General features: G+C 44.2%; 5 protein-coding genes and 2 long non-coding RNA genes across 7 annotated transcripts; 3 read left to right on the top strand and 4 right to left on the bottom strand.

Moving 5' to 3' along the window:
- The first annotated feature begins 151 nt into the window (after window positions 1–151).
- LOC131680601 (uncharacterized) lies at window positions 152–5162 on the top strand. Its single transcript, XM_058961315.1, has 2 exons — window positions 152–5101; window positions 5151–5162. The coding sequence occupies exons 1-2, from the start codon at window positions 152–154 to the stop codon at window positions 5160–5162; spliced, it is 4962 nt and encodes a 1653-aa protein (XP_058817298.1).
- Window positions 5110–7000, top strand: LOC131683976 (uncharacterized). The gene is made up of 2 exons (XM_058966405.1): window positions 5110–6696; window positions 6759–7000. The coding sequence occupies exon 1, from the start codon at window positions 5174–5176 to the stop codon at window positions 6425–6427; it is 1254 nt and encodes a 417-aa protein (XP_058822388.1). The 5' UTR covers window positions 5110–5173; the 3' UTR covers window positions 6428–6696; window positions 6759–7000.
- A 313-nt stretch (window positions 7001–7313) lies between these two features.
- On the bottom strand, window positions 7314–8104 carry LOC131683978 (uncharacterized). Its single transcript, XR_009304594.1, has 3 exons — window positions 7618–8104; window positions 7485–7563; window positions 7314–7397 (listed from the first exon to the last, which is right to left on the bottom strand). It is a non-coding gene; the product is annotated as an uncharacterized LOC131683978 (long non-coding RNA).
- An 832-nt stretch (window positions 8105–8936) lies between these two features.
- LOC131680602 (uncharacterized) lies at window positions 8937–11948 on the bottom strand. Its single transcript, XM_058961316.1, has one exon. The coding sequence runs from the start codon at window positions 11946–11948 to the stop codon at window positions 8937–8939; it is 3012 nt and encodes a 1003-aa protein (XP_058817299.1).
- A 1798-nt stretch (window positions 11949–13746) lies between these two features.
- On the bottom strand, window positions 13747–14746 carry LOC131681339 (uncharacterized). The gene is made up of 3 exons (XR_009303899.1): window positions 14461–14746; window positions 14329–14407; window positions 13747–14241 (listed from the first exon to the last, which is right to left on the bottom strand). It is a non-coding gene; the product is annotated as an uncharacterized LOC131681339 (long non-coding RNA).
- A 330-nt stretch (window positions 14747–15076) lies between these two features.
- LOC131681340 (uncharacterized) lies at window positions 15077–15902 on the bottom strand. Its single transcript, XM_058962096.1, has 4 exons — window positions 15756–15902; window positions 15505–15696; window positions 15352–15438; window positions 15077–15285 (listed from the first exon to the last, which is right to left on the bottom strand). Exons 1-4 carry the CDS (start codon window positions 15798–15800, stop codon window positions 15133–15135), a joined length of 477 nt encoding a protein of 158 aa, XP_058818079.1. The 5' UTR covers window positions 15801–15902; the 3' UTR covers window positions 15077–15132.
- A 1490-nt stretch (window positions 15903–17392) lies between these two features.
- On the top strand, window positions 17393–18384 carry LOC131681341 (uncharacterized). The gene is made up of 3 exons (XM_058962097.1): window positions 17393–17599; window positions 17661–18059; window positions 18187–18384. Exons 1-3 carry the CDS (start codon window positions 17528–17530, stop codon window positions 18325–18327), a joined length of 612 nt encoding a protein of 203 aa, XP_058818080.1. The 5' UTR covers window positions 17393–17527; the 3' UTR covers window positions 18328–18384.
- The last annotated feature ends 997 nt before the right edge of the window (window positions 18385–19381 follow it).

Here is a 19381-nt window from a genome sequence, read left to right on the forward strand (position 1 = left end):
GTGCAAATTAGTATAATTGAACAACAATTGAATTCAATAAATATTATTTTAGCTTTGATCTGCTAACAAGCTGATTCAAAGAGTGTTCTCTTCTTCGTTGTATTCTGAACAAAATCAAAGATTACTTGATCGATTAGGATACCCTCAAAGGATGGAAGACTTCTCGACCAATAACCACTGCATGCACTGCCAGGACCCAGATGACGTAGATGATATGGTGCAGTGTGATATTTGCCAAATGTGGGCTCATTTCCGTTGTGCTGGAGTTTCGGATGATATTAAGGACAGCCCTTGGAGCTGCGCAAAATGCTGCAACCAGTTGCGCATACCAAAGCAGTCGAAAAAGACGGCCAAAAGGGCAGGGGCCAGAAGTGAAGGAGGATCGGTGAGGAGTGCAGTATCGGCACTGGATGCTTCGCTACGGCAGCTGGAAGAAGAGCAGTTGTTACAGGAAAGAGCTTTAGCAGAAGATCGCGTATTACGGATGAAACGCTTGGAGATGGAACGCGTGCTCAAGGAAAAAAGGCTACAGCAAGAAAAAGAGCTTTTAGATAAGGAACAACAGCAGGAGCGGGAGCTCCAAAACCGTCTGTTAGAACAAGAGCGAGAAATGCTGGGAAAGCGTTTGGCTGATGAAGTAGCTTTTCAAAAAAGACGACAGGCTTTGCGTCAACAGTTTCAGGAGCAAATGGAATCAGTCAAGGAATTTGCAGATGACGATGGAGCTGTAGGTGGTGATGATTTTGAAGAAAGAAGTCAGGCGAAAGGGCTTTCGAGCAAAAAGAAAGTTCAGAACTGGTTGTTCGAACAAGGCAGAACACATGGAAAACAAGAGGATACGATGGTCGATCCACGGGGAGCTTATCCCAAAGAATCAAGAGGGCGAGTCATTGAAAGGAAGCCTACGAGCACTCTATCCATAGAGGGAAGAACGGTGGAGGAACGAGAAGAAACCGCCAACCAAGAAACGGAGGATGAAGATGAAAATCATTTCAGCAAAGGGGAGCTTGAGCGTTTCGTGAATCTAATAAAAGGTCTTAGGCAAAATGGGTCGGGGCATGAACCGGTCAGGTCTACGAAAGCTCGCCAGACTGAATGCAAACTTCTGCCTACAGTCGAAGGAGAGCCAGGAAGGTACGAAAGGAAAATTCAGAACTGGTTGTTTGATCACGGCAAATCTCAGGAAAATCAAGAAGATGCAATGGTCGGTACACAGGGAGTCGTTCCCAAAGGATCCAGAAAACAAATCGGTTCGAAGAAGCATACGAGCACTCTATCTAAAATGGGAAGATTGATGGAGGAACTGGAAGAAATCGCGAATCAAGAAACGGAGGAAGTTGAGGAAAATGATAGTGATTTCAGCAGAGAGGAACTAGAACGTGTCGCGAATCTACTAAAAAACCGTAGGCGAAACGGGTCGGGGCACGAACTGGTCGGGCCTACGAATGCACAGCTGGCGGCTCGCCAGGCGGTATCTAAACATCTGCCGATATTCAAAGGAGAGCCAGAAGTCTGGCCAATCTTCATTAGCAGTTTAGAGTACACCACAAAGGCGTGCGGATTCACTAACTTGGACAACTTAAAACGGTTGCAGGATTCTCTACAGGGAGATGCGCTGGAGGCCGTGAGAAGTCGGCTGATTTTTCCGGATTCAGTTCCGGATGTCATAAAAGATTTGAGAGATTTATTCGGTAAGCCTGAGAAGCTCTTGAAAAGTCTGCTTGTGAAGGTACGGAGAGCACAACCACCACGAGTAGACCAGCTAAACTCGTTCATACACTTCGGTATAACGGTTAAACAACTCTGTGATCATTTAGAGGCAGCAAAGATGACTGATCACCTCAACAATCCTATGCTGGTGCAGGAAATCGTAGACAAACTTCCTCCAACCTATAAATTGGAATGGGTTCGCTTCAAGCGGAGCAAAATTGGCACTCCTCTCAGAGTCTTTACGGATTTCATGACCGGTATAGTTTCCGACGTGTCCGAAGTAAGCGAGTTCTCAATCGTGGATTCGGAAGATCCGCCCCGCTTTAGTAAAATGCGACCAAAGAAGGAGTTCATGCATGTACACACCTCCACGTCGAATGGAAGGGAGTTGTCACCGGACAGGAAGTCCAAATTGCTCTGTTGGCTGTGCAGAGGAGCAGAACATAAAATCAGGTTTTGTGAGGAGTTTAAACAGCTCAGTGTTTCGGAACGCTTCAAAGTCGCAGAACGATTCGGTTTGTGCGTTCTATGCTTGAACAACCACGGAAAAAACCGCTGCAACTTCAAGCTTCGCTGTAATGTGACGAATTGTCAAGGCAATCATCATCCGCTTCTCCACCGCGCAAGCAATACAGTGCCGGTGGTAGAAGCTAAATGCAATACTCACTCTCGCTTGAGTCGTTCCGTTATTTTCCGAATGGTGCCCGTGACCATACATGCTGGAAGCACTATGTTGGACGTCCTGGCGTTTCTGGATGAAGGTTCGTCAGTGACTCTAATCGAGGACGATATAGTCACCCAACTGAAAATAAGCGGGGAGGCCGAACCACTGGTTGTAACTTGGACTGGAAACGTGAAACGCTACGAAAATCAATCGAAGAAGGTGAACTTAACGGTGTCCGCGAGAGATGCGGCCGAAAAATTGCCATTGCTCAACGTGCGTACAGTAACGCAGCTTGATTTGCCAAAGCAACGTATAAAGTTCCAGGAAATCGCCGAGCATTATCCTCATCTGCGTGACATACCAGTGAAGGATTACACCCTGGAGGAGTCAAAATTAATGATTGGACTGGATAATGTGCATCTATTTGCTCCCATTGAATCGAGGATAGGGCAACCGGGTGACCCAATTGGCGTGAAGTCGCTGCTAGGCTGGACGGTATATGGACCAGTGAAACAACCATCAATGCAAGATGCGTATATGAATCTGCACGATGTAATACCTGTTACGAATCAGGATTTACATGATATCTTACGAAACCAGTTTGTACTGGAGGAGGCGGGTATTTCGGCTGTAGTACCAGAGTCGGTTGAAGACGAACGAGCTCGAGCTATCTTGAAAGCAACAACGATTCGAGTGGATGGTCGTTTTGAAACAGGGCTGATTTGGCGTGCGGATCAACGACGATTTCCGAACAGTTATCCAATGGCCGAAAGGCGAATGAAGGCGCTAGAAAGAAAACTGGAGAGAGATCCGGAACTACACCGCAGGGTAAACCAGCAAATACAAGACTACGAGACAAAGGGCTACGCACACAAAATTACCGCAAAGGAGCTCTCTGAAACGGATCCAGCGAGTGTCTGGTATCTCCCGCTAAATGTTGTACTGAATCCACGAAAACCGGGAAAATTACGTTTGGTGTGGGATGCGGCTGCGTCGGTAAATGGAGTTTCACTGAATTCCGAATTGTTGAAAGGTCCTGATATGCTGACATGTCTTCCTGGCGTAATTCAACGTTTTCGAGAACGACGTTTCGGGTTCGGTGGTGATATCAAAGAAATGTACCACCAGCTTCGAATCCGGGTTAAGGACAAGCAAGCCCAACGGTTCCTATACCGGTTTGATTCAGCGCAGCCTGTGCAGATTTATGTGATGGATGTGGCAACGTTTGGTTCGACCTGTTCACCCTGTTCTGCGCAGTTCGTGAAAAATCTGAATGCCGAAAATTTTGAAAAACAATATCCGGACGCAGCAGCAGCAATCATCGAAAAACACTATGTTGATGACTATTTCGACAGTGTGGATACCGTCGAGGAGGCGATTAAGCGAGCAAGCGAGGTAAGACTGATCCACTTACAAGGGGGATTTGAAATTCGAAATTGGGTTTCCAATTCCAAAGAGTTTTTACAAGCAATGGGCGAGCAATGCTGTAACCACTCCATACATTTTCATCAAGATAAGGAAACAGAAATGGAGAGAGTTTTGGGAATTGTATGGGACCCCAATAGAGACGTTTTATCCTTTTCTACAACACCGCGGGTGGATTTTCAGTCAATGCTCTTTGGTGCTGAGCGCCCAACGAAAAGGGCCGTTCTCAGTTGTGTCATGGCCATGTTCGACCCACTAGGTTTCCTATCGCCGTTCACGATAATTGGAAGAATACTAGTGCAGGACTTGTGGAGGACGGGTTGTGGATGGGATGAACTGATTGATGATCTGTCGTTCGAAAAATGGACCAAGTGGACTAAAATGTTGCCAGAGATCGCCAAAATTCAAGTACCGAGAAGTTATTTTGGAGAGGCACGATCTGATCAGTACGAGAATCTTCAGTTGCATGTCTTCACCGATGCGAGTGAAAATGCATATGGCTGCGTAGCATACTTTCGGATCGAAATTGATGGGGAGGTTTGCTGTGCGTTAGTAATGAGTCGAAGCAAGGTGGCTCCACTCAAACAACTTACCATCCCGCGGCTTGAACTGCAGGCTGCTGTGCTAGGTGCCCGATTGGCGGAATCTATTCGGCGCAATCATAGCTTGAAAATTAACCAACAGTTCATCTGGACAGATTCGCGGAATGTCCTTTCTTGGATCAAATCCGACCAACGGCGATACCGACAGTATGTGGGCTTTCGCATAGGTGATATCCTCAGTCACACTAGCGTATCGGACTGGCGATGGGTTCCGACGCTAAATAATGAAGCGGATCGAGTAACGAAATGGAAGCGCGGAGCGAGCTTACACTCAAATAGCTCTTGGTTTAAGGGAGCGGACATTCTGTTCCGCAAGGAAATGGAATGGCCAGAGCAGCCCGTGATACCGGCAAACATCAACGAAGAACTGAAAGCGCATTTGCTTGTCCATGATGTCACACTATCGTGTGCACTTTTAGACATATCTCGTATCTCAAAGTGGCGAATTCTAGTGCGTACGATGGCGTGCGTTTATAGATTCGTGTCCAACTGTCGGCGGAAAATCGAAGGCCGTCCAATTGAAACACTGAAGGCAACAAAGAGCCAGGCGAAGTACTTGAAGAAAGTAGATTGGATGATGGAGCGTAAGCCTTTGAAGCAGGAAGAGTACGAGAAAGCGGAATACTATCTTTTTAAGGCTGCGCAGTCGGAAGTGTACGAGGACGAACTAAAAGTGTTGTTACACAATCGGGAACATCCGGTGGACAAATGGTTAACTGTAGAGACGTCTAGTCCGTTATATAAACTAGCTCCTCTTGTAGACGATAAAGGGATGGTGCGTATGGAAGGCAGGACGAAAAACGCAGAATTTCTGCCCTTCGATCTTCGTTTTCCGATTATTTTACCAAAGGAGCATCCTCTGACAGCGAAGCTTGTGCAACACTATCATGAGAAATTTGGTCACGGATATCGGGAAACTGTAAAGAATGAACTAAAACAGCGCTTCTATGTTCACGGTATTGGAGGAGTCGTTCAAAAGGTGGCGAAGGCTTGTGTTTGGTGTCGAGTTAATCGTAGTCGTCCACATACTCCAAGGATGGCGCCTTTACCTATCCAACGGCTAATCCCATATCAACGTCCATTCAGCTACGTCGGTGTAGACTATTTAGGTCCATTCGAAGTGGTGGTAGGTCGCCGTAAGGAAAAACGCTGGATTGTGTTGTTTACTTGCCTGGTGATACGGGCAATCCATTTGGAGGTGGCCTGCAGCCTCACCACGCAAGCATGTTTGATGGCTATTCGAAGATTTGTTTGTCGTCGAGGGCCGCCTTTGGAGTTCATCTCCGATAATGGAACTAATTTTAGAGGTGCGAGCAGAGAGCTTGAGGAGATGGTCAGAAACATTAGTGAGGAGTGTGCCAACGAATTTACCAGCGCTCGTGTAAAGTGGAGTTTTAATCCTCCAGCCGCTCCACACATGGGGGGCGTTTGGGAGAGACTGGTTCGATCGGTAAAAGAAGCGTTGGAGGTGATGGATGATGGAAGGAAACTGACCGATGAAATCCTTCTTACATCAATGAACGAAGCGGAGGATATGATTAATTCGCGGCCGCTAACGTATGTATCGCTGGCAAATGATGCTGAGATGTTAACACCAAACCATTTTCTTCGGGGAGTGTCCCCGAATGAACCTCAACTAACTCCTCCTCCTCCTCATTCGGCAGAAGCGCTGCGGAATGCTTATCAGCGATCGCAGCAGCTGGCAACACAGCTGTGGAATCGCTGGATTAAGGAATATCTGCCGACCCTTAATCAACGAACGAAGTGGTTCAATGAGACGAAACAGTTGGAAGTCGGAGATCTTGTTTACGTCGTTGAAGGAGATAAACGGAAGCAATGGGTACGTGGAGTCGTCGAGGAACTTATTGGGTCTAGCGACGGACGAATACGGCAAGCTTGGATTCGTACGAGATCGGGAACGTATAAACGGGCTACGGCTAAGTTGGCTGTACTGGAGATAAGAGACAGTAACACTGATCCGGATGCGGTCATCGAACCAGGATTACGGGCCGGGGAAATGTTGTGAACAGCCCCACTGGGTTGTTGGCCACTACAGCCATAACGATGCGTCTTGCAACACGCCAGTAAACAGACTCAGGCTAATCTGTCATAACTGGCACCTAGGCGAAGGAAGAAAATAAAAACAAAGGAGATAAAAGATTTAAAGCGATAGTAGCGAAAGGATAGTGAATTTAATGAATTTGGATCAAAAGGATAGTGAGTTTAAATCAAAAGGATAGTGAAGGTTTAAGTGGTTCAATAGTGTAAGGAGTTAATACGGTTAAAATCAAATAAGTAATACGGCAGTAAATTTAAGTACGGTGAATTTGTATCTAACACATTACTTTCCGCCACAGGTAGTTATTACAGATAAAACCTAACCTAGTAATCCAGTGAATTGATATTGCTACTGATACTTCGAAGCAAGCAGTTAGTACGGTTAGAAGTCACAGGTACGGCGAATTATATATAAAACTAATGTGGCTAAAACTTAACCTATTATCACAGATAGCTATCACAGACAAGTCAGACTCTGTAGTAATCTGTTACTGAAGGAAAATAAGTGGAACACCAAGTAATGTAAGTGCAAATTAGTATAATTGAACAACAATTGAATTCAATAAATATTATTTTAGCTTTGATCTGCTAACAAGCTGATTCAAAGAGTGTTCTCTTCTTCGTTGTATTCTGAACAAGTACATACAACTAACATATTGTCTTTTAATTTGTAACTTACAATTGTTTGTTTCCCTTTCACTTTGCCGTTCTTCCTCCTCGTTACACCTTTCCAAACCAACAATACGATACTGAAATTTTGATTATTTTTAAATTACTTTCAAGTATACAAATATTGTAATGCATGTGCTAGATAACATAAGTTTTAATTTGTTCTCTCTTTTATGCCACTTACTTGATATTTAATCTAATCTCTGTTGTTTGTCACCAACTGATCTGTATTCGTCCCTTTCGCTTTTACTCCGTACAACGTCACGCACCTATACGGTAGTTATGTTGTGGTCAAATGTTTGCATGATATTCATTTTAATTTCACTTCTAGTTTTAGGTTTTAATGTGTTACTTACGATTAATTCTCGTGTTGTCACTATTCGCACTTATCTCCCTTTCCTAACCTCGTTTATCTTCGTCCACGTAAAGCGGTATCTGTTAATATATTTAATTTTCAATGTTGTGTTTTTTTTATATGCGTCAACTTACAGTTTCCTTCACTATTAAAATCTTGTGCCGTTCTATCTCCAAGCAACTTCGTTCACTTGAGAAAACCGTCCACAATCCACTTTAATTCAACTATCTCGCAACTTTAAACACTTTCTACTAACACTCTATATTGCCTCCTTTTTCTATGATTCCTCTACCTGACATTTCGCTCCAATCGCTATCACTTCATTTCTTCTCACCTTCTTTGTTTACATACCCTATCAGCATTATTGATGCTCATCTCGATGAGATGTCAACGGATCTGCATACTCACGCGGCAGTGAGACAGTGGGCCCAACATTTTCCCCGACCCGTAAACCTGGTTCAGGATTCATATCCGGCTCAGATTTACCCACGATTTCCAGCACAGCTAGTCTCGCTGTCGCTCGTTTAAACCTTCCAGTCCTGGTTCGAACCCATGCCTGGCGGATCCTCCCATCACCAGACACGATTGGTTCCTCAACTACACCAGGGATCCAGCATTTCCGGCTCGTACCTTCAGTGACATACACCAAATCCCCTGTTTTCAGAGGTCTCGATTCGCTGAACCACTTAGTTCTTCGGTTGACCGTTGGAACGTACTCCTTAACCCAGCGTTTCCACATCTCGTTAGCCAATTGCTGCGACCGCTTGTAAGCATCCCGTAACGCTTCAGCCGGATGCGGTGTTGGCGGTACTGCAATCGGCTCGTTAGGTGACACTCCCCGAAGAAAATGGTTCGGAGTGAGTGCCTCTGCTTCCAAAGACTCCTGCGACACGTACGTCAGTGGACGAGAGTTAATCATGTCCTCTGCTTCAACGATGGCAGTCTGAAGGACTTCGTCCGTCAGCCGCCTTCCGTCATCAAGTGCTACTAACGCTTCCTTCACTGAGCGAACCAATCGTTCCCAAACCCCTCCCATATGGGGTGATGCGGGAGGGTTGAATGTCCACTTGGTCCGGGCTGTCGTGTTCTCCTCAGCGCAGTCTTCGTCGATGCTACGAATAGTCTCCACTATTTCCCTGCTAGCTCCTCGCAGATTCGTTCCGTTATCTGAGAAAAATTCAGCCGGCGGTCCTCGACGGCAGCTAAATCGCCGGATCGCCATTAGACACGCTTGTGTCGTTAAACCGTGTGCCACCTCCAAATGCACTGCGCGGGTGACAAAACACGTAAATAGTGCAATCCACCGCTTCTCCGTACGACGTCCAATGGCCACTTCAAAAGGCCCCAGATAATCAACCCCAACGTGACTGAATGGGCGAAGGTTCGGAGTGATCCGTTGTACAGGAAGTGGAGCCATCCGTGGAAATTGAGGACGATTTCGGTGCACCTTGCACTACATACACGCTGACGACACTTTTCGAACCACGGCGTGGATTCCCGGAATATAAAAATGCTGTTTCAGCTCATTTTTTACCGTTTCTCGATATCCGTGACCAAACTTTTCGTGGTATTGCTTGACCAGCAACCTCGTTACTGCGTGATTACCAGGTAATATCACCGGAAACCTTAGATCGAACGGAAGAAACTCCGCTCGCTCGCTTCTGCCTTCCATCCTTATCAACCCATGCTCTTCGATAAGCGGCGTTAACTTGAACAACGGACTAGACTTCTCGATTGCTAGCCACTCACTGACGGGACGATCTCGATTTCTCAGCAGTATTTTTACTTCGTCGATGTATTCGCCGACCTGCGCCATCCTCAGCAAACTCCTCTCCGCCTTCAAATACTCCTCCTGTTGCAGGGGAATACGCACCGATGTTGGAACGACGTGCCTTTTCTGAACTAACAACAGAATGCTCTTCTGGTGATCTGTTGCCTTCAGCGCTTCAATCGGCAGACCACTTATTTTCTTTCTGCAGTTGGAAATGAAACGGTAGACACACGCCATTGTTCTCACGAGCACGGTCCATTTCGAAAACCGTTCGGCATTCACGATGACATCCGCGACAATTACGTCGTGCAACAACAGGTGGACTCGAAGTTCTTCCACCGTATTCGCTGGTGGCAGGGCTCTTTTCGGCCACGTTTTTTCCTCTTGATACATGAATTGAAGCCCCTGCACCCAAGGACTTCCGGAACGTATATCTGGGTCCTTGCCCCACTTCGTGATCTGGTCCGCCAAGTTGAACCTTGTCGGCAACCAACGCCAATCTGACAGTTTCGTAGTGCTTAAGATCTCGCCAATCCGAAACCCGACAAACTGCTTATACCTACGCTGCACCGATTGGATCCAAGACAAAACAGTTGCCGCATCGACCCAAATTACCTGCTTCGTAATCTCGATGTTGTGATTTTCTCGCACCGTTCTTGCAAGGCGTGCAGCCAGCACAGCTGCCAAGAGCTCCAACCGAGGAATTGATAATTGCTTGATAGGAGCCACTTTAGCACGACTCATCACCAAGGCACATACGACTTCACCTCGAACCACCGCACGGAAGTATGCCACACACCCGTACGCTGTCTCACTGGCGTCAGCAAATATGTGGAGCTGCACGTCTTTGACTTCGTCTGACCGAGCATTACCGAAATAGCTACGTGGCAACTTGAATGATTGCACGTCAATCAAAATATTTGACCAGCGCAACCATTTTTTAAACGATACGTCATCGATTGAATCATCCCAGCAACACCCTGTTCGCCATAAGTCTTGGACTAGCATTTTCCCGAGTATGGTGACTGGAGTGAGAAATCCCGCTGGGTCAAACTGTGCCATAACGATACTCAGTACAATTCTCTTGGTCGGACGTTTCTTTCCTTGAAGAACTTCACAAAATTCTTCTTTCGAAGCAACAGCAAAGCAGAAGACGTCCTCTACCGGCTCCCAAACGATGCCCAAAACGCGTTCATAGTCCGTACATTTATCACGGTTAAAATGTACGGCGGTTTCCACGGTCCGTTCACCCAACGCTTCCAGAAACTCTGTCGAGTTTGAGACCCAGTTTCGGATGTTAAAACCTCCTTGCGAATGAATGAACTTCACCTCGTTGGCTCGCTTGATCGCTTCGTCGACAGTATCTACGCTGTCATAGTAGTCGTCCACATAGTGCCGCCTTATAATCGCATCCGCTGCTTCCGGATACCTCTCTGCAAACTGTTCAGCGTTCATGTTCTTTACGAACTGCGCGGAACTAGGTGAGCATGTGGAACCGAAAGTGGCCACGTCCATAACATAAACCTGCGGTGCGTCAGTTAAGGCCTCTCTGAACAGAAATCTCTGCGCCTGTTTGTCCTCCTCTCGTATACGAACTTGGTGGTACATCTCTTGAATGTCACCTCCGAATGCAACCGGTTTTTCACGGAAGTGACAGATCACTCTTGGAAGCGGCACTAACATATCCGGTCCTTTGAGTAACTCCGAATTCAAAGAGACTCCATTCACTGTCGCAGCAGCATCCCACACCAAGCGTACCTTACCAGGTTTACGAGGATTCAATACCACGTTCAACGGTAAGTACCAGACAGCAGAACGAGGAGTTTGCTCCAACTCTTCTGCCGTTGCTTTATGAGCGTAACCCTTTATCTGGTAATCTGATATCTGCTCTCGAACGATTCGATCTAAAGCTGGATCTCTATTCAACTTCCTTTCGAGCGCTAGCAACCGACGCATAGCCATTGGATAGCTGTCAGGAAAGTTTCGTTCATCCTCACGCCACAATAAACCCGTCTGAAACCGTTTGCCAACGCGTTTCGTTGTCGTTCGCAATATCTCTCGGGCCCGCTGCTCTTCAACTGGCTCCGGTACTTCATATGAGGTAACTCCCGCCTCATCGAGGGCGTACTGCTCCCGCATCATGTCATGCAACTCCTCATTTGTTGCTGGTTTGACGATGTGAACATTCAAGAACGTTTCGGCCGCTGCCTTCTGCTTTTCTGGCCCGTAAACCGTCCAACCAAGTCTCGATCGCACAGCAATCGGTTCGCCTTGTCGACCAATCCGTGACTCCAACGGCGCAAATAGATGGATGTTATCCAGACCGATCATAATCGTGGGCTGCTCTTCACCATAATCAGTCACACTGACACCTGCCAGATGCGAGTATCGCCTGGCTACCTCCGAAAATTGCACGACCTGCTTCGGCAGCACCAACCTAGAGACTGTGTGTACGTTCTCCAAACGAAACTTCTCCTTCGATCCTTGCGCTGACAGCATCAAACTGACACGATGCGAACCATTCTCGTACCGTTTGATGTCTCCCGTCCAGGATACGATCAATGGCTCCGACTCACCCTTGGCTCCCAACTTATTCGCGACTGCTTCCTCTATGAGAGTGCTAGACGACCCCTCGTCAAGAAAGGCTATTGTATTGAAGGCCTTTCTCCCCACATACAAGGTAATTGGAACCATATGAAATATCACTGCACGATTGTCGTTTTTGTGTGTGTTACAATCGGCTCTCTGCATTCTCATGGATCCTTCCATGCGATGTCAAAGGGTGGTGGCCTCCTTGGCAATTCCCCATCGAGCAACGCATCTTGGAATTACACCGATTGTTCCCGTGATTATTCAGGCACAGCGTACACAGTTTCAACCGATCGACCGCTTCCAACCGCTCCGGAACTCTCATTCTCCTGAATTCATCACAGTTCCTGATCAAATGGTCGGTCTGTTTGCACACCCAGCAAGCACTGCTACCTTTCCCGCCGGAGCCTCCGTACTTCGCCGATGATTCATGCAGATGGACAAACTCATTTTTCTTAGCCCTTCCTACGGTTTGTCGTACTGGTTCCCGAAGAGAGAGAGTTGAAAATTCCGCTACTTCGGACACGTCAGACACGATATCTGTTACGAAATCGGTGAACATTCTCAGCGGAGTCTCGACCTTCCCACGCTTGAACCTGACCCAATCTAGCTTGCAATTGGGTGGTAATTTCTCGACCAGCTCCTGCACTAGCATCGGGTTGTTCATGTGGTCTTTCATGCCTGCTGCTTCCAAGTGATCACAGAGCTGCTTGACAGTGATTCCGAAGTGAATAAACGTCTCTAGTCGGTCAGCTCGCGGAGCCTGTGCGCTCCGCACCTTATGAAGCAGGGTTCTGAGAAGCTTCTCCGGTTTGCCAAATAAATTTCGAAGGTCCTTCAGTACATCCGGTACTGAATCCGGAAGCACAAGGCGACTTCGAACCGCTTCGAGTGCATCACCTTTCAGACAATCCTGCAGTCTCTTCAGATTGTCCAGGTTGGTGAAGCCACAGGCCGCAGTAGTATATTCGAAACTACTGATAAATAGTGGCCATACTTCCGGCTCACCCTTGAAAATCGGCAGATGTTTCGACATCGCTTGCCGGGCTGCAAGTTGATCTTTAGTCACTCTTCGAAATGGATGCCCCGACCCGTCTCGAGATTGACCTGCCAGTGAATTACCGCCAAACGGAACAGCCGATCTTCTGCTTCCCCTTTCTTCATGTTCTCTATTGTTGCTCTCGTCGGAATCCGGATCCTCCTCTGACACATTCGGTATCGACTTCGGTCTAGTCAGAGGTATTTTGCTCTGACCTAGACCGACCTGAGTTCCGAGCATCGCACTCGTCCGTGGATTCTTGCCTTTCCCATACGCTCCTCGTATATCTCCAGATATCGGATTGCTGCCAGACTTCTGCTCGCACAGCCAATCCTGCATCATCTGGTCTTTTGCTGACAAGACCTCGCTTCTATTGTCGACCAGCATTCTCATCTTGCTGTCGTTCACCTGGCGACGAATCCGTTCCTGCTTCTCCAGAAATTCTTGCTCGGTGGCCAGCTGACGCTCCAGCAGTTCCTGCTCCTGCTTCAATTTCTGCTCATGCATTTCTCTTTCATTGGCGAGCTCCTTCTCACGCATTTCCTTCTCTGCTTTTAACTGCTTCTCATTCCACGCCTTCTCCATCTCGAGCCGCATAGCCCGTAGCTGCATCTGCTCGGCTAGCGCTTTCTCCTTCCTCATCCTTTCCTCCTCCAGCTGTTGCCGAATCACATCCGATACCGTAGCACCCGGAGCAGATCCTCCGTCACTTTTCGGTTTCTTCGTTGTCTTCTTCGGCTTTGGCACGCGCAACTGCTGAGTGCACTTCGGACAGTACCAATCTACGTTGGTTACTTCTTCAGTAACTCCAGCGCAACTAAAATGTGCCCACAGCATACACATTCCGCACTCCACCATGTGGGAATCTTCGCTCGACGACCCGCTACAGATCAAGCAGCTGACGGTAACATCGCCTTCGGGTGACTTGGAAGCCATTTTGCTAAGTTCCGTCCGGAAACAATTCTTTGATTTTGTTCGGAACTAACGGTAAAACAAACCCTTTGAAATCAGCTTTATGTTCAGCAGATCAAAGCTGGAATCCAATTTAATTATGATTCAGTACATACAACTAACATATTGTCTTTTAATTTGTAACTTACAATTGTTTGTTTCCCTTTCACTTTGCCGTTCTTCCTCCTCGTTACACCTTTCCAAACCAACAATACGATACTGAAATTTTGATTATTTTTAAATTACTTTCAAGTATACAAATATTGTAATGCATGTGCTAGATAACATAAGTTTTAATTTGTTCTCTCTTTTATGCCACTTACTTGATATTTAATCTAATCTCTGTTGTTTGTCACCAACTGATCTGTATTCGTCCCTTTCGCTTTTACTCCGTACAACGTCACGCACCTATACGGTAGTTATGTTGTGGTCAAATGTTTGCATGATATTCATTTTAATTTCACTTCTAGTTTTAGGTTTTAATGTGTTACTTACGATTAATTCTCGTGTTGTCACTATTCGCACTTATCTCCCTTTCCTAACCTCGTTTATCTTCGTCCACGTAAAGCGGTATCTGTTAATATATTTAATTTTCAATGTTGTGTTTTTTTATATGCGTCAACTTACAGTTTCCTTCACTATTAAAATCTTGTGCCGTTCTATCTCCAAGCAACTTCGTTCACTTGAGAAAACCGTCCACAATCCACTTTAATTCAACTATCTCGCAACTTTAAACACTTTCTACTAACACTCTATATTGCCTCCTTTTTCTATGATTCCTCTACCTGACATTTCGCTCCAATCGCGATCACTTCATTTCTTCTCACCTTCTTTGTTTACATACCCTATCAGCATTATTGATGCTCATCTCGATGAGATGTCAACGGATCTGCATACTCACGCGGCAGTGAGACAGTGGGCCCAACAGTAACATTACTATTTTTTCAGCTAAATATTTCTGAGTGAGAATGATGTCGTCAACGCCATAACCAAACACCGCGAGGTTATGGCGAAGAAAGACTACAACCGCGAGTAATTTAATGAAATATTTGCGATTGGTGTTTTCAGTAAGCTTGTTCTAATTGTGTTCTTTATTGATAATTTTGCCCGAAATAGGTTTTAACATTTCGATTTCCTCGGTGTTTTTTGAAATATTTTCTGAAAATTAAAGTTTTATACTGTATGAAGGCATATGATGAGTCACTCTATTGGACGTACGGTTTATGTGGAATCTAAACGACAGTTTAAACAATACTTTTTTTAATTCATTATGAAATTATAGTTCTAACCGTAACAAATTCAAAATTGCTCGGAAAATTCTAATGTTGTGTCGATTTTTTTCAGAATTTGTCTCAGGTATAAAATCATCTCACAATTTGCTATTTCACCAGCCACTAAATAGTCGCACACTCTCCGTTCAAGCAACGCGATTTTTGTAACAGCCATTTTCAGCTAAAAATGAGATTAAAAATTGAAATCAATTTAGTAATTATATCACCATGGGTTGCTGTCGCGAACCTCGCATAACGATATTGCCTGTTGTGGTCTTTTGTTGTGTACTAGACTGTAGTGGTGTTGAAAATGTGAACTCTTGTTAAACCACACCTGCAGATAAAATTGTATCGAAATTAGTCCAAACTTTAATTATCTTGATTGTGGAAGGTATCTTACCCCACAACACTCTATCACTTTATCCTCAAAATCCTCCTGTGGCAGAGTACTAAATCTCCGCAACAAGTTAGCCAACTTACCCCGAAGAATACTAAGCGTATAGAGAAAGAAACTTCTGTAGAGTTCTTTGTGAAACACTATCGTATCGTATTCGGACAAGAATTTCTTCATATCCCCAATCAGTTCTGCCAGCTAAGTCCAAAAGAATTAGTCAATTCATTTTTCTATTTTACGAAAGTTTAATACTTTACCATATGGTTCTGCACTGCATCAGCTATCAGAAAATTCAAAACCATTTCGAAAGAAAAAATATTACCCGCACGAAAAAGTGAAAGGTTCTTTATCCCACGGATAGCCGTAAAGAACTGTAAATTGGAGAATCGAACGGTTGGATATAATTGGACATCACGATGATTGCCAGAAATGTCACTGATGAACGTTATCGCATATTAATAGATTTAGGTTGGTATATGGTGATTACTATTTTTAAGAACGGTCGGGACACTAAAGAATCACAATTCTTATGGTGATGGAAGACGATGTTGTATATAGTATGATCTGACTTTTTTTTCTTAGAAGACGTACCATTTCCTCCGAACTTTCAAGATTTTTTCTAAATGTCCGGATTCCTCAAAATTATGTCCCAATCGAATCTGCTCGATCAATTAGGAAAAATGTTCTGGGTTGCATGGAGCAGAAATGTCCCCTCGATGCTAGTGCTATTTATCGATCGTCCTACTAACAGCTATTTATACTTGTTCAATTAAACTGGTTTACAAAAAAAGTTGCAAGAAAAAGGATTTTCTAGGCAAATTTTAGGCTGTTGAGCCCGGCAATAACATTCATTCAAAATAATATTCATCTCAAAGTATCATTCTGAGTTTTATTTCGGTAAACGTTATTTTGTTTTCATTAAGTAGTGATCAATCTCGCAAGGAAATCATTCGATCAATACAGTCGATAAACATTTCAAAATTTCGAAAACGATTCTTTAAAAATGAAAATGGGTATTTTTTGGCACTTAACGGTCCATCATTAATTTAAAAACACCTTTTTCTTAGCTTATCGCGACTATCCCAACATTTGTAAACTAGTGTTATGGAAGTCCATTAGCTCAATAGTTCCGAGGGATACCGAGGGGTCTTAAGACGGCAATGATTGCAGGTCAACAACTGCGGCGTGACGTGCGGATGGATGTTTTCTTCTTCTTTTTTCTGTGTATTTTATCTTTCGACTCACATAAGCCTCTCAATCTGCCTCAGATATGCCGCGCGCACTCTCGTGAGAAAAGCAAAATCACATAACGCTGAGCCATTCTTGTGAGCATGAGAGTAAAAATATCGCGCGCAAAAATTTATTGCGCGTGTGCATCATGGCTGCGAATGGTCCATTCGACCTACCCTTTCAAATTCAGTTTTCACCAGACAATGCAACAAACCCCGAAGTATTTGACATACAAATTAGGCATTCTCGAACAAGAAAGACATAACACTGAAATCTATTTTAGTGTGGGGTAAGCGCAGAAGTAACAAAATTCATCTCATCAAAGGGAAACTATGAAAAAAAAACTTATTCATGATCTTTTGCGGCATATTTGGATTGAGATGAATTACATAGATGCAGGGCGGGCATAACGTAGTTGGTAAATCGATTTCTTTGTATGCAGCTCACCTGTGTTCGATTTCCAACCCCGCACATAGAAATTTTTCTAAAGAGATTTCTCTAACCCGAAAAGAGGCGAATGACCGTAAGGTTCCAATTTCTATAATCGAAATAAAAAAAAATTGCACAGGAAAATACCGCAGTTCTCAAAATAATCCACATTGAATCAGACTTTAGTGTATAACCGTACAATAGTGAAATCATTTCCGAGACGCTACCGCTACAAACTATGGCAACAAGGGTAACGACACATACACTGCTATCGTTTGATTCAGTAACAACAAATAGGAACTAGAACACATTTAAGTTGACCCATGTCAATCAATCCACCAGCAGAAATTTACTAACAGTCCGTTTCAGGATGTTGACTATGAAAGATTTCTTCCTGCGTCCCATATTGGAATCGGCTGAGGAAGCCCAGCAGTGGGATAAGGTAATAAAATGATACTGCATAGTATTGGAACTATTTTATCGTGTATTTATACCGTTCTCAGCTCCAGAAAACTATAAACCACAGCAAACAGTTCAATCACGATTTCGACCAAATAGTCCTGCACAAAGATCTCTTCGGTACCTTCTTTTACTACTACCTTCAGGAAATTCGTTTCCGAATCATTCAAATTTTGTCCGAATTCACCGTGGTTGAATGGCGTGAACCGAAACCGGAGCGGGAGCCGGATCCATTCGGAGGATTCGGTGCACCGCAGGTTAAGCAGCAACCGAAGGAAGAAAAGGAGCTAGTCATTCCCGAGTACGGTATTCGAGTGAAAGGTTACAAGGAAAAATTTCCGCTGGAGTGCTGTGGTGAGCAGTTTAAAACACTAGCGATGCTTCGTACACATTACCATGCCGATCACGAGAAACATTATCTTTTCGAGGCGAACACGTGTGAGGTTAGTAGTGTAAATTCTATACATGATCGTCCGTCGTAGGTGGCCGGGTGGTGGGTGGTGTATCGAGCGGTTTGCAATCTAAAACCAAACAAACTAAATCTGATTATTTACCGTGCATTATTTTTAGATGAAGGCGGCAATACTAAAAATGTGTGTTTTCCGACATGAGCTAGATGAGTTCGTTCGAAGTGGCATCAAATCAAGCGGGACGTTGAGCTTCTACTTACTGAAAATATTACGGAAAATTATACCTGTCATTCGTTATTAAATGTTGTTTTTGAGTTTTTAGGTAATAAAATATTATATAAAAATGTGAAAAAAGCTATCTCAATCCCTCCATGGCAGAGTGTTTTTTTTTTATAAAATCGTGCGATCTATTAATTACGCCTAATTCGTTAAATTTGGGTCAATGATGTCTTCAGAAGAATTTGTGATGCCTTTTTATTTGTGATTTACATGAATAATCTCCCTAAAAGTGAGATATATTTATCAACTTTCTTGCAAGTACATATATTTAGTTTATGTCTTCAGCGAAGTTGTAGAGCAAGCTTTTGGCACTTTACTGAAGACACAGTCTTCATCTTTAATATTTTCAACATTATTGCTTGTTATTTGTGGATGACCTCTTAAATTCAAATATATAACTTAATAAATATCAACCGTGACAAGTTGGGTGTGTTCCGTAAAAAGGTTTAAATTGCCAAAATGGACAAATTTATATATTAGGGGAAAGGGGGGGGGGGAGTTGTGAACACCGTCAATACCCGCTAAGCTATAAATTATAAAAATGTGGTAACTACTCCTAAATGTTTCTACTGTCATGAAGTCCCTTTCACATTGGCGAATGTTGCATTAACTCATGTTCTTAATCGCCCCCTGCCGCAACCGCGAATTCATGTGACTTGCCGCGAATCATCTTGTCACCTGCTCATTTTGAATCAGATCACTTTGCTTTCTCATCTTTAGTTTTGAAGTATCTCAAATTTTATCTTCTATAGCCATAAAAAACCACAAAAATATTCCATTTCTCTTACTTTCTAAGATGGTTCACAACTCCCCACCAAATTAAAATACAGATTCCTCGCTTTTCACACAATCTGCCATATCTCAAACAAGATGACAATTATTTTAAATTGCTTCAGCCTGTGAATGTATTAAGGTGTCGTTCTCAAATACCAGATCAAATATTGGAAATCGATCAATGATTATGGTAGTTATGCCCTGAAATCAAAACTATATTTGCAACTCCCCACGATCCCCTACAATATTGGCAGATCTCGTGTATTTTCGAAGTCTTTTGCCAACTTTAGAAAAATATAGTA

The sequence above is a fragment of the Topomyia yanbarensis genome, chromosome 2, assembly GCF_030247195.1.
Source record: "Topomyia yanbarensis strain Yona2022 chromosome 2, ASM3024719v1, whole genome shotgun sequence".
Classification (NCBI taxonomy): domain Eukaryota; kingdom Metazoa; phylum Arthropoda; class Insecta; order Diptera; family Culicidae; genus Topomyia; species Topomyia yanbarensis.

Coding starts and splice junctions, on each gene's coding strand:
- LOC131683976 (XM_058966405.1), top strand. CDS start 5,174: ATGGTGCGTATGGAAGGCAGGACGAAAAACGCAGAATTTCTGCCCTTC.
- LOC131680601 (XM_058961315.1), top strand. CDS start 152: ATGGAAGACTTCTCGACCAATAACCACTGCATGCACTGCCAGGACCCA.
- LOC131681340 (XM_058962096.1), bottom strand. CDS start 15,800: ATGGTTTTGAATTTTCTGATAGCTGATGCAGTGCAGAACCATATG. Junction 15,439..15,504: donor AAGTGATAGAGTGTTGTGGG/GTAAGATACCTT, acceptor TTTTATCTGCAG/GTGTGGTTTAACAAGAGTTC. Junction 15,286..15,351: donor AGGCAATATCGTTATGCGAG/GTTCGCGACAGC, acceptor TCTCATTTTTAG/CTGAAAATGGCTGTTACAAA.
- LOC131680602 (XM_058961316.1), bottom strand. CDS start 11,948: ATGGTTCCAATTACCTTGTATGTGGGGAGAAAGGCCTTCAATACAATA.
- LOC131681341 (XM_058962097.1), top strand. CDS start 17,528: ATGTTGACTATGAAAGATTTCTTCCTGCGTCCCATATTGGAATCGGCT. Junction 17,600..17,660: donor AAGCCCAGCAGTGGGATAAG/GTAATAAAATGA, acceptor TACCGTTCTCAG/CTCCAGAAAACTATAAACCA. Junction 18,060..18,186: donor TCGAGGCGAACACGTGTGAG/GTTAGTAGTGTA, acceptor CATTATTTTTAG/ATGAAGGCGGCAATACTAAA.